The 14,434-nt window shown below is 32.4% G+C and overlaps 1 protein-coding gene across 1 annotated transcript; it reads left to right on the forward strand.

Moving 5' to 3' along the window:
• The first annotated feature begins 9,789 nt into the window (after window positions 1-9,789).
• On the forward strand, window positions 9,790-13,638 carry LOC25491806 (patellin-3). Its single transcript, XM_013599835.2, has 5 exons — window positions 9,790-10,850; window positions 11,447-11,818; window positions 11,949-12,073; window positions 12,657-12,798; window positions 13,050-13,638. Exons 1-5 carry the CDS (start codon window positions 9,957-9,959, stop codon window positions 13,302-13,304), a joined length of 1,788 nt encoding a protein of 595 aa, XP_013455289.1. The 5' UTR covers window positions 9,790-9,956; the 3' UTR covers window positions 13,305-13,638.
• The last annotated feature ends 796 nt before the right edge of the window (window positions 13,639-14,434 follow it).

The raw sequence follows: 14,434 nt of genomic DNA on the forward strand, positions 1-14,434 counted from the left end.
AGCAGTATGATTACTTACTTATGTTTTGGTTGAAGATTGTTGAGAGATTTAGAGATTGGATGATTTTGGTAGAGATTTTGAGAGAGTGATAATTGATGAGAGGGTGTCTGTAATGTTGGTTCAGACTTGAATAAGTATAAGATTCGCAGTGGTAGTTAACTACCGTTGTGCCCTTAAGAAGAACAGAGGCAGTGATATTTTCCATCATTTGAACCTACTTTTGTCCACCATTTTCCACAATTCTAACATACATTCTTTCAATAATTTTCTCATACAACCATACATTCATTCATTCAATTAAATTTTAAAACAAAAAATGAATTTGAACACAATAAATTTAACACACAAGAAATTATATAAATACGAAAAAATGTCATAAATTGAAAATAAGTGTGAATATGTCATAATGGTACATCAACGTAGTCAAAATGTGCATAAAAAGTAAATTAAACATCAACGCTACTTCCTATGTTGCATCTGCCCCATGCGCTGCCTGGTAATCTAGTAAGTTAGGGATGGGCGACCAGTACTGCTAATCTGGCCCAAGACGTGCAATAGCTCCTCTCTACTCAGCTCGTCGCTCCTGGCCAATGCTCCATCTTCCATCCGAACACAGTCCCTGATGAGATCCAATGTGGAGGGCATCTCTCTAGCATGCTCCTCCTCTATAAGCTGCTCCTGGTTCGCCGACCTGGGAGGAGATTCTTCTTCAGGTGGGAGAATCTTCAGGTGAGACACCATGGTATACCAAGCCATATAGCCAGAGACATGTTGTCATGGTCTTTCAGCACTCGCTCCCCACTGATCCTCAGCAGTGCACCAGACACGGTAGTCTCTGAAAGTTTGTGCCACCATCTCTACGGGAATAACAGGGACATCTGACATATGTCCGGGGATGTTCTGCTCATACATGTACTGCCTCTTCACCCGCTCAGGCACCCATCCAGAGTAAGTACAGATCTCCTGAATGGATGGGCCTCCTTCCGGTTGTCGTAGGTACACAACTTCACATCATCCACCTTTAATCGATCTAGGGCAATGCGGTAATGCTACACATCAATATGCCCCCTGGTAGGAAGCCATCTCCCGGCACATGGAATATGTGACTTCCAGCTCTTGCTCTGCCTCCTTGTGTAAGAACCTGGCAAATTCTCCAAAATCCATCTCTGCCAAAGCAATTAAACACAAAATTAATCGAATTAAATCTTAAATAAAATTGACGAACATGGAAAAAAAAATCTGAAAAAATCGTAAATAAAATATACGAACATGAAAAAATAATCGAATTAAATCGTAAATAAAATAGACGAACATAGAAAAAAATAATTTAAAAAAATCATAAATAAAATAGACGAACATAGAAAAATTAATAAAATTAAATCCTAAATAAAATAGGCGAACCTAGAAAAAAGAATCTAAAAAAAATCATAAATTAAATAGACGAACATATAAAAAATAATCGAATTAAATCGTAAATTAAATAGACGAACAAAATTAAATTATTACCATCATAAGGTTCACACAACCAGCCATCATCAAGCTACGCGGACGAACGGAATCATCAAGTTAATAGTATAGGTAAGCTAATGTCATACCACCCCACGACCACCTCCCCACCGTATTCAGGTCCACCATACACTCCAGATATATGATGTTGATGTGTATGTTCGTCTTGTTAGCGAACAGCGTACTCCCGACGAGATATAGGATAAAACTCCTAACACACCACTGCCTCCCCCTATCTCTCTTTAGCAACTCCTCCCTCAATTGTGACACCTCCAGCTGTCTAGCTACAGTCAGGTGCTCCTCATAAAGCCGCTTCAATGCAGGATAAGTAATATGAGCACCATACTCATCCTTGCACGCCTTCGCCGCAGCAACATCCAACATACCCAACAACCTAGTCATCATCCTCATCCCATGCTCCCGATTCATCTTCATCTCAAATTCCAACATAGTCTTCTCAATGGGAATGTGGAGAAGATTAGCCACATCATCCATGGGGATGGTCATCTCTCCCACACCGGTAGATGGAAACTACTAGTCTCTCAGTGCCACCTCTCAAACAATGCACATATCATGGCATGCATCACTGTCTTATACTTAGTGCATAAGAGGTCATATAATCCAGCCGCCCTCACAGGTTGCCAAAACCAATGAACATTCTCTTCCGGGCTTGAAAGCTCTCTCACCTTTCTCCTAGAATTTATGCTTCAAAATTTCTTCTCATACTAAATCTTAAAACCAAATAAATTAAGAATAAATCAATTAACCACTTAATAATTTAATCACTTAATTAGTTAATGACTTAAACACATAAACGGCTGGTAATGTTGCTCCGTCGGATCGTAACCCTCGTAAAACTGCAGCACAGGTGTTGAATCAACCACCTAGGACTCGGCCACATGTGAGCTCTCAGCACCTCCCGGGTTCCCCTCATAGGTATATATGGTTTTGCCTCCCTCAACTCCCTCCTATAACTATTCGACATAGCTGGTTTGCCCTTTCGCATCCTACGCTCGTCCTCATGCATATCTTTGCAAAAAACGCAAAAAAAAAAAAAAAAAAAAAAAAAAAAAAACAAGAATTAGTTATTTGATCATGATTAACTTTTTAAATTAAACATAATCTTTTTTAGGAGTTTTTTTTCATTTCTTATAAATTAAAAAAAAAAAAAAAAGATTGAGGTTGTGTAAATAGTCTAAGAACTAGAATGGTAAAGAAAATCATTTTACTACAAGAAAAACAATTAGGTTCTTAAAACTTGGAATCAAAATAACAAATATTAGTGCAGCCATTCAGAAAATAGCGAACACAATCTCGTGCAGCCCTTCACGTACAACCTTTTCAAAGCCAAACGAAACAACGGTTCAAATCACATCTTTTCATGCATCTAACGGTTCTTATCAAATTCATTAGACTCCTTAACTTCAGAATCAAATCAACGCTGATGATGAAACCTTGGGAACAGACACCAAAGCACACTCAAGGCTCTAGATAATCAAGTACATTACTAGCCTTTATATGTGGCAGTAAAAAACTGAAGATCATGTCCCCTCAGTCTCGTCCTCGAGACATGGGCATTAAATGTTGAAGGATAGATACCAACTCTCTGACGATGAAATCTTATGATCACATTACCATACTAGTCGGTAGACGACACACAATCGAAATTATCTCACATGTACTATCCAGCTCGTTCCTCTTGTTGTAGATCGAGCACCCCGAAACTCCCAGCGAGCAAAAATTCTCTTATGACAAAGAATCACTTGACTATTATTTGAAAGCACATTTGGTGATATTCCAGACATGATTAGTACGACCATGGTAGGACTTGTGAGGCATACCTTTGTGAACAACACCGTTCCACTGCGGACAAGTCTACTACATGATCATTACGATCATAGTAGAACTTGTGAGGCATACCATTGTGAACAGCACCGTTTCACTGCGGGCAAGTCCACTACATGATCAGTACGACCATGGTAGAACTTGTGAGGCATACCCTTTTGAACAACACTGTTCCACAACGGGCAAGCCAACCTCCTCACTAGTATTGACTCACCGGTGCGGACATGTTCTTCGAGAGCTTAAACAAACAAGCACTAGGGGTTTTCACCGCTAAAACTTCCAGTGAGCGGTACCCTCAACCTTGCAAAGTCATCACTCTATGGCAGGAACAACGGCTTGGAGGACTACTGTAATGCACCAACTCAATTACAAAGGCTCAATATCAATTCTTTTTTCTGTTGGGTTGGTTAGGTTTTGAACACCCTAAACCATAATAGCGCACATTGATCAATTCTTTTTTTTAAGGAAACTGATCGATTCTTTTTAACGAGTTGAATAAAACATTATCTTTTTAGGGGAAAACATTCATTTGATCTTAACACTAATCAAGCATGACATTGCTGCTCTTTCAAAAAAATAAAAAATAACAACATGACATTAATGTGTTATCTCTAACATCATGTCAACTTTTTCAACTCGAGTAACGTATGCATACTTTGCATATTCTTTTAAGAATCAACAACTTTAAATTAATAGGGTATGCATAGACACTTCATCAAAAGTTTATCTCAATAGTTTGAGCAATTCTTACCTGAACACAAATCCAAATAAAAAATATTTAAACACACATACATAAATGAAAAAATTAAAAGAAAAATAAATTAATCACATCCATTTTTACCTTTATCTTTAGATTTTTCTTATCTATATATGTGTGTCTAAATCATTTTTATTTGTGCTTGTAACCATGTTAGACTTTCTCCAATAATTTAAACTCAACAACATCAATCTCAAAAACACAAGCACACTTTCTTTAATAACATTATGTTTTCACTAAACAACATATATTAACAACAAAGTCTCGTGTAGCTCAAACTCATTGAAAAATTTCCCTTACTTTCGATTCTTTTATACCAGTAAGGTAAATTCTTTCTACTAATCCTTCAGCCCCACCAACTCTTGTGGGAGATTATACAAGATAGAAAATGTAAACTCAGTTAGTCATCTTCACGTTAAACTTGTACAACAATTGATAATTAAATAGGATAACTCAAAAAAAAGAAGTAAGTAGTTAATCCTTCTTTTTAAGATAAAGGGTTGATTAATTCAAATTATGTGGCATTAACATGGTGTCACGCAGCATTGTGTTTGATGGAGGGGGAACTCCTTTTAGATCATTGAAAGCACTTTTGAATACTTTATTTTATTTATTCATTTAGCTTTCAAATTTAAAATATCCTTGGGTGATAAGAGAACAGAGATACTGTGTTCTCAGAAGCACGAAAATATTGCCACTTTGGCGTTAACTCTTCGATTCCCAGATGAAAATAGGCTCTAATAATTCAGAGTTGGGTTGTGAAGTAATGATAGTCTGGTCAAAAATTGTTCCATCCAAAAATCGAACATGGGTTTTCTTGAATGATTCGCTCATTTACCACTTATATTATTATTAGTTTAACAAGAAAAATAATCGCTCTTTTATTTTTTATTTTTTTTGGTACAAATTAAATTTATTTTTAACAGCTTTTATGAATAAAAATCTTTGTTTGGAGTATTATTTTTTTGACCAATTGTTTCGACTATTCTTATATATAAAAATTGACAAACATTATGGCACATCGTCACTTCTTGATGATTGAGGGATTCTTAACTTTAATTTTTTTTGACAAAAGTATTCTTAACTTTTAATAGTTGATATTGATAATAAGGATTCTTGTTGCTTCCCATGTTAGCTTTTCTAAATCTTATCAATGATAATACGGCATTAAAAATTCATATCGTTTATGTTGATGTTGACATTTTCATTAATTTTATTATATTATGGATGTTATAAAAAATCAAGTTGGCATTGATTCTACTACCATTATTCTTTCAAGGATTTTTTGTTACTAACCATCCATTTGTTTACTTTATTAATATCCAATAATAATAGCATTTGATGAAAACATGAGGGTTAGACACAAAGTATTTCTTTTCACGCAAGTTTATGATTAAATATTTTTCAAGTAAATGCATGATTGATGTAAACGTTCAACTAAATTTTGTGTTTTTATACATCACGTTAAGGAGATTTTCAAACTTAACAAATATAGGGGACACACATATATGGTAGGGATTATTGGATTAAAATACAGTGATATCTACGGTGAATTCTGGTAAATAGCTTCTTTTTCTTTTTACAGATATAAATAGCTTTTTTTTGGAAGATGGTAAATGGTTTGATTGCTCAATTAAACGGTTATATATTAAAAAAAAAAAAAAAAAAAGTAAACTGATATCGAAATTATTAGATTAGACGTTTTCATTCAGATTCGAATCTAAAACTTTACAATGTGTGAGTTTTAGTGTGTGTGAATAAAAAAAAATAATAACGTAAAGAGAGCAGAACTCTAGGTATGAAATTTATAAATTATTTGGTGAAACTTATGTTACAAACAAAAAAACATGTGAGCATGTGTTAAGTTACTATTTCATTCCAAAACAAATTTGATGTTTTTTTGCTCCCTCTGCACTAGAAAACAAAAGTCATGAGGAGTAATCTCCGGCACACTTCCACAATGTTTTCGTTGTTTCTCTTCCTCTTTTTAACAACAAGGGACAATGCATTATTATATGTAGGGGTCGGAGTTCGAACCCCGGACATCCTACTTATTCACTTTAAAAAGTAAATTTTTAGCCATTAGGCTACCTAACCAAAAAATAAAAAAATAACAAGACAATGTTTTTGTGGTTGGCGAAAGCATTTCCACAAATAATCTATACATTTAAGAGAAATATTAACTTGTGCCCTTAAGACACATGTTAAAAATTCCACTGATAGAGATTATATATTAGAAATTGTGTTAATTTATTGTTCAAAATATTTGATATTAATTTTTTTTAATAAATTCTTATCATTGATGGAATGACATTAATGTTTAACGTATACTCTAAAGACACAAGTTAACATCACTCTATATTTAAATCATAATTTTTGTATATTGGTGTTTATTTAGTCTAAATATCTTGCTAACTTGCATCCTATGAACATATTTTAAGGATACCAAAAAGAAGTAATTTTACATTAATATAAACATTTCTTTTAAATTTTTAAAACATTTTGTACACAACATTTTTTTTAAGGATTTTGTGCACAACTTTTAAAACAGTATTAGTACTTAAGTTTCTTAATATGTATCATTTTCGATTATATTTATAAATAAAAATAACTTTTTAGATTAATTGAATAATTAATATTTTCTGCTATATATATAGACTAGATACATTGGATTTTTAATGAACTTAAAAAATTGTTTTTTCTTATATATGTAAATTTATTTATAAGTTGGCAATTAGGTTGGTGATCCTCTCTGATCTTATATGAATTTGTGCCTTCTTAACTTCAGTTTTCTCATAAAAATTTTAATGTTCAAATAATACAACTATTAATAAAAATTTATTTTTTATGTTTTCTCCTTTTTTGATTTGGCCACCACATTTTCAATTTTCCCTCAAATTCGAAACAAGGTGACATGATTTATTGACGTGATACCTATCTTTTTTTTTTTGTTTTTTTGCAGACACGTGATACCTATCTTTAATAGTTAACGTCACTTTTTTTTTTTAAATTAAAAAATACAAAACACTACAAAGTTTGAAACTTTAATTAGAGAGTGTATATTCAGCAAAAACTTTGAATATAATTGAGATGGGAGCTTACCAATTAGAAGTAACTAGCGTATTTACCCGACGTTGCCTGGGTTACATATATAGTATCACATTATTATTTAGGTTATGTATAATATTTATTTAAAATTCATATGTCCCATAGATAATAATAAAATGATTTTTTTTTGACAAAGTTAATTAAATGATTTATTAACATCTATCTAAAATATAAAAGGTCCTAATTATATAAGTTGAAATGATAATCAAGAGTATGTGTGTAGAATGAATGAATATATATATATATATATATATATATATATATATATATATATATAATGGAAACATGTAAGAACAAAATTTCGTCTATATAAAATTGATTAAATAAATAATTTAATTTTAACCAAGTAATTATTTAAAGTTTTCTCTATCCATATATTATTTAAAAACTAAATTATCTATTAAAAAAAATTTGTTACAAAATGTTTAGGTAACCTCTAGGTGTTCACCACGGTCATGGTAAACCTCGAGTTAAAAGAGTATTAAAATGTTACATACGGATCACATCCACAATCTTGCGCGTTATTCAACTCCTTATCAATTGAGTCAACCTTCATTAAAAATTATGTATTAAATTTGATAAAACGTATGATGAATTTAATAAAATTTAATGAAGGATAAAACTGGAAAACAAATAAGTAATTAGAATTAAAATGTAGGATTATATTTAAAAAGAACAAAAAAATCTATATAAAGTCAGTTTTAATCATAATAATAATAATAATTAAAAAATATATATATTTAACCCCTTTCTTTTAGAGAAACACGGTTTAGGGTTTGCTATATATAGCCGAGTTTGCATGGAAATTGGTGTAGCCGAGTTTGTAAACGTATTAAATATGTGTACAACAACTTGTCAAAAAAAAAAAAGTCTACGGAAACAATAGATATATATAAACGATCACACAACAGGATAGATGACACAACAGGATAGGAATGGAAATCTCATCAGTGAGGAGAAATATTAGGGATTGCTGCATTTTAGAGGGGGAAATTATTAGATTAAGTTGCTACAAATCTTATAAAATTAATAAATAAGGATGAACATAAAAAGGATCAAAATCGCGCAAAATATGGTAGAGGTCAAAATTGCACGATAGAAATATTTAGAAAGAAAAAAGTAAAAATAAACATTTTTGTGAATAAAGAGTAAATAAACTTTTTTTTAATAAGCAATTTGTTACAACTTTTAACTTTCAAAAATCTTTTTTTTTTTTGAGCAAAACTTTAAAAAATCTTATTTAAGAAACTTTTAAACTTTATTTTTTCTATTACAAGACAAATGCTTTTTTAAAACAAAAAAAATTATAAACAATAATTTAAAAAAACTACCCAAATTAGGTTTTGTTTTTATTTTAACTTTTTAGATGGTTTTTTTAAAGGAAAATGTTAACGAGTGTCCCTGAGACACTCTTTAAGACTTTAAATGGTAATTTTTTTTTTTTTTTTATGAAAATGTGTATAATCAATGCATTGAAAATTAAATATTTAATTTTTGTATAAAATAATTTCTTTTTTTAAAAGCTTTAAAGAGTGTTCAAAGGACACTCGTTAATAAGACACTTAACAAAATAAGTGTGAGATAACAATAACATTATGTGTAGTGTCAGATGCATACATTAGTAATAGTTTATTTCGCTAGTATACTAATTGAGATAGCTGCTACCAATTACAAAGGAAAAATTTTGGTCCATAACCCAATCTCTAATAAGTCTGCCCTAATTTTTTCTCTCTAGATTCTCTCTTCTATTTGTTTCATTGAGAGCATGGTTTTGGATCAATTATTGACTTAAATTCACCTCTTCATTCTCTCTCTCTATCTATATATATATATATAAATAATTGATTTTTATATAGATCTAAGTTTTTTCTATGTGATTTTGTTGTCTGAGTACGGCGTTATATTGCCGTCGTCTTATTGCGATGTTGTATGTATTAACTTGGATGTTGTGAGCTTGTTCGTAGAATCCCCGTTTACGTTTATAACGGTGTTGAAAAATATTCTCTATCAATTTAAATAAATAAATATCATTTTATTTTTGTCAAAATGGGTCAAAAACTTGTATAAGGCCAAAATTCCACAATAGAAAAATATTTCGAGGGCAAAAGGTAAATAAAACTATTTTTAATAGGCAATTTGCTACAGCTACTAACATTCAAATAATCTATAAATTTTAAGGAAAATTTTAAAATTTGTTTTTCTACTATAAGAACAAAAATACTATAAAAAATAATTTAGAAACTACCTAAACTAGGTTCTTCCTTAAAACAAAACTACCTAAACTAGGTTCTATTTTTATCTTAACTTTTTAGATTTTTTTTAGCACATCTTTTTAGATTTTTTTAAAATTATAACAAACATGAAAAAAATTATTTTTCTAAAAACAACTATTTTTCTAAAAGTACAAGAAAGTAAACATTTGGATATAGAAATAAGTAAAGAGGAAAATGAAAGAAAAAGAATTGAATATTAAAAAGAAAATAATAAAAGAAAGAGATAGAGGTGTAACTGGTCCCACAAAGTGATGTACCTGCTGTCAGACAGACTGGTTCTTCCCATTTCATCATCATCATAATCTCTTATACATAAAACACATCAACCCAAGCCCAATTGTCTCCAACTCCAACTCCAAACCCATCATCTCACTCTCTCTATATTAGTCTTTTCTCAATACCCAAATATCACTTTTTCTTAACCTTAACCTTAACCCTAATATCATCTCACTCTTTTTTCATATCAAATGGCTGCTGAACCTCAAAAACCTGCTGAAGAAGTTGCCACAACCACCTCTGAAACTGTTGTTGAGAAAGAACAACAGGCTGATGGAGTTGTAGCTGCTGCTGTTACCGCTGCCGCTGTTACCGCTGCCACCACTGATAAGGAAGCTGTTGCTGATCCTCCTCCTGCTGTTGCTGATGAGGCTGAGAAGCCGGCGGAAGTTGTGGCTGATAAGGTGGCGGATGAAACTGTTGTTGATGAAAGCAAGGTTTCTCAATCGGTTTCTTTTAAGGAAGAAACTAACGTGGTTTCTGAACTTCCTGACGTTCAGAAAAAAGCACTTGATGAACTTAAACAACTTATTCAAGAAGCGCTTAACAAACATGAATTCACCGCTCCTCCACCCGCTCCAGTCAAAGCACCTGAACCTGAAGTAGCTGTAAAAGAAGAGAAAAAGCCTGAAGAAGATGAAAAGAAAACCGAAGAGGTGGTAGAAGAGAAGAAAGATGAAGCAGTAGTTGAGGAGAAGAAGGTTGATGAAGAAAAAGGTTCAACCTCTGAGGAACCTAAAGTTGAAACTGCTGAACCTGAAAAGGAGGAGAAGAAAGTGGAGGAAACGGTTGTAGAAGTTGTTGAGAAAATAGCTGCAAGTACCGAAGAAGACGGTGCGAAAACAGTTGAGGCTATTCAGGAAAGTATAGTATCTGTTCCAGTTACTGAAGGTGAACAACCTGTTGCTGAGCCTGTTGCTGAAGTGGAGGTTACTCCTATTGTACCAGAAGAAGTTGAAATATGGGGAATTCCATTACTAGCTGATGAAAGAAGTGATGTGATTCTTCTCAAGTTCTTGAGAGCTAGGGATTTTAAGGTGAAGGAGGCTTTCACTATGATCAAACAAACCGTGCTTTGGCGAAAGGTATTCGAGATACTGTTAATTTAGTAATTTGTTAATAGCTTTTTGTTAAATAGTTATTAAATCATGTTAGAAATATAGGCCTGTTTGAATAAACAACTTATTTTGCAGATTATAGCATAAAGCTTTTATGAATAAGCTATTTCTATTACACACCGATAAAATAAAAGTCTAAATATTTTTTATTAAATATTTTTTTGTATGATATATAAACTCTTTTCGTAAGCTGTTTTGAAAAGCTTATGGAAATAAGCTTTTATTGTATAAGTTCTCACAAACAGTCTCACAAGTGTTTATGTTAATAATTACTCCGGCACAAATAAGTCAATTCAAACACTTACATAGTTAGTTAGCAATCCCTATTGAATAAAATAGAAGAAATATAAGTAAAAATATCTAATTAATCAAATGTGTTTGGTCTCAAGTTTAGACCAAATACATATGAATTTTTTTTAATTCCTTTTTGCTTATATTTTATTTAAGACAATATTTGTGTTCTTTTGGTTGTTTTTTTTTTTTATTTATTTTTTTTATTTTTTATTGAAGGGAGTAGTTTTTGTTATTGGTTAGTTACTGACTTATTGTATCTCTAATAAAAGGAATTCGGAGTCGAAGCACTTCTTCAAGAAGATCTTGGAACTGACTGGGACAAAGTTGTTTTCACTGATGGTACTGACAAAGAAGGTCACCCTGTTTATTACAATGTTTTTGGTGAGTTTGAGGATAAGGATTTGTATCAAAAAACATTCTCTGATGAAGAGAAGAGAACCAAGTTCGTTCGTTGGTGGATTCAGTCTTTGGAGAAAAGTGTTAGGAAACTCGACTTTGCTCCATCTGGTATCTCTACTCTTGTTCAGATTAATGATCTTAAAAATTCTCCTGGACTTCTTGGTAAGAAAGAGCTTAGACAATCTATTAAGCAGACTCTTCAGTTGCTTCAGGATAACTATCCTGAATTTGTTGCCAAACAGGTAATTCTTCTAAAATATGAGTTGAATTTGTCTGTTTTTTTTTTGTTTTTTCAGTGGTGTAGTTTTTCATGTTTAGTGACTAATATCATTGCTTAATTTGGTGCTTTTTGTTTTGTTTCTGTTTGTGTAGATTTTCATCAATGTTCCTTGGTGGTACCTTGCCTTCTCTAGGATGATCAGTCCTTTCCTGACACAAAGGACTAAGAGCAAATTTGTATTTGCTGGTTCCTCCAAATCTGCTGAAACCCTTTTCAAGTAAGTCCTTTCTTCACTTTTTTTAGTGCTTTCATCATAGATATAAGTCATGTTTTTTAGCCCATAGGAAGAAGGTTACCACAAACACACTTATTGCTATTATTATGACCAACTTACAAGGTTTTAAATTTTTTTCAAAGTAGCTTTGCCATAAACACACACATATTTATATTATTATATGCAAACTACATGAGTTTTTAAATTGCTTTCGTAATAGCTTTTTGCTACGAGACCTAATATTGTGTAAAAATGATGTCAAATTCTACTTATTCCAAGGCTTTAAGTCGCGCCGCAATCCTTGAAATGCGTCTGATACAGGCTCAACCATAGTTGTGTTATAGTCACGGAGACTTCAAAAACCTTGATATTGTGGTTTAGATTGCAGTCCTAGACTTCCTATAAAATCTTACGAGATGCTACTTCACTTGTAGTTTTGGTCGTGTAGACATAAAAACCTTGACATAACTGTCACAATTGTATTTGCAGACAATTTTTTGGACCTTAAGGAACATACCCTATTAATATTTCATTATTATTGTTGTTATTTATTAAATCTCTTATTGATAAATATTTGGCCGAACAGATATATAGCTCCTGAGCAAGTGCCAGTTAAATATGGAGGACTGAGCAGAGACGGTGAACAGGAATTCACCACTGCTGACCCTGCTACAGAGGTTACTATCAAACCAGCAACTAAACATGCTGTTGAGTTCCCAGTTTCTGAGGTAAGAAACAAAAACTTGTTTGATATACAATCTTATTTTCTTAAATAGGATCCTTAGGATGGTTTTAAATTGTGGTCTATGTCGCGGTTACGCTGCAAACCTTTATATTGTGGGAAAATGTGGTTGCAATGCCGTTGCGGAGACCTCAAAATCCGCAATATCGTGGCCACATTTACGGTTGTTGACCACGATTTCAAACCGTGATCCTTATATTCATAGTTTGTATGTTGACGAAATGATTGAATGTGCAGAAAAGCACTTTGGTTTGGGAAGTAAGAGTTGTGGATTGGAATGTGAGCTATGGAGCAGAATTTGTGCCTAGTGCTGAAGATGGATACACTGTGATAATCCAGAAGAACAGGAAAATTGCTGCAGCTGATGAAACAGTAATTAGCAACACCTTCAAAGTTGGTGAACCTGGAAAAGTTGTACTCACCATTGATAACCAAACATCCAAGAAAAAGAAGCTGCTTTACAGGTCCAAGACCATACCCATCTCTGAGTAAAAGGAAAAATGTTTAAATTCATTATATGGTCAATAACATTATTGTGAAGGTTATTGGGTGGGTTACTTATATTCTTTTATAGGAATATTTTCTTCATTTGGTTTGTAAATTATTTTGTTTCAAGTATGGGGTTGGGAAATTTTATTTACAGTTATTATCACTTATCAATATTCTTAAATTAATGTGGTATTTTGTTCTTTTGTGTTGGAATTGGATGAAACCTTTGCTGGATGAAGAACACAATTGGGTTCTTTTGTAAAACAAAAGTTTATTGTTTTTGTTATCTTGTGACTCTGTGATTGAAGGATTTATTTGAGTAATTTTTTTATTCCAATTAGTCTAGTGGCCATTCATCATTTAAGTTGAATAAGTGAGAAGTTATGTGTTCGAATCCTGACTCCTGTATATTGTAATGTCGTTGCTAACTGAGCTATTCATACGGGACTCAGAAAATTGTGATAAATACTGGGGTTAGGCATGCAGTGAGCAATTCTGTTGAATAAATTTTGCACTGAAGTTTGTAGAAAAAGCACTTCTGAATGATAGTGCAATGTTTCATTTGGTCAGGTGCCAATTGTATTTGACACTATCCATCACTGTTTTTTACAGTCAAAGTCAGAAAATAACATTAGATGATAAGGATGATTTGTGAGAAGATAAATTCTCTTAAATTTTACTGGTCGTTTTCATCGTAGAAATTTGAAAGCAAAGAATAATTTTTTAATAAAAAAATAGAGTAGAAGTGGAAATATTATTATCCATTAATTTATGATGGAGATATCATCGTAGACAAGTAAACAGAGGGAGTGAGTAGAGATGTTAACTTGTAGATGTGTATTTGTAAAGATTTATGTGAGGACTATCCCATTCAAGAATTTGAGGGTAGGGTTTTTTCCCCAACAAAGATTGGAGGAGAAAAAATCTCTCGACGATAACAAGAATGTATATACACGGATTTTAAGCATCCTCACGGTCTAAGCATGTGTTTGGATGCACATTTGATCACTATTTCTTGCGTCCTAATGTTGTTTCACCGTGAATTTTTAAAAACAACAAAACGAAGCTTCTGCATTGAAGTGGTTTTTCACCGTGATTTTTGTTGCCGCTGCCAAAAGACTAAACATCCTATA

The sequence above is a fragment of the Medicago truncatula genome, chromosome 4 (assembly GCF_003473485.1).
Source record: "Medicago truncatula cultivar Jemalong A17 chromosome 4, MtrunA17r5.0-ANR, whole genome shotgun sequence".
Taxonomy (NCBI): domain Eukaryota; kingdom Viridiplantae; phylum Streptophyta; class Magnoliopsida; order Fabales; family Fabaceae; genus Medicago; species Medicago truncatula.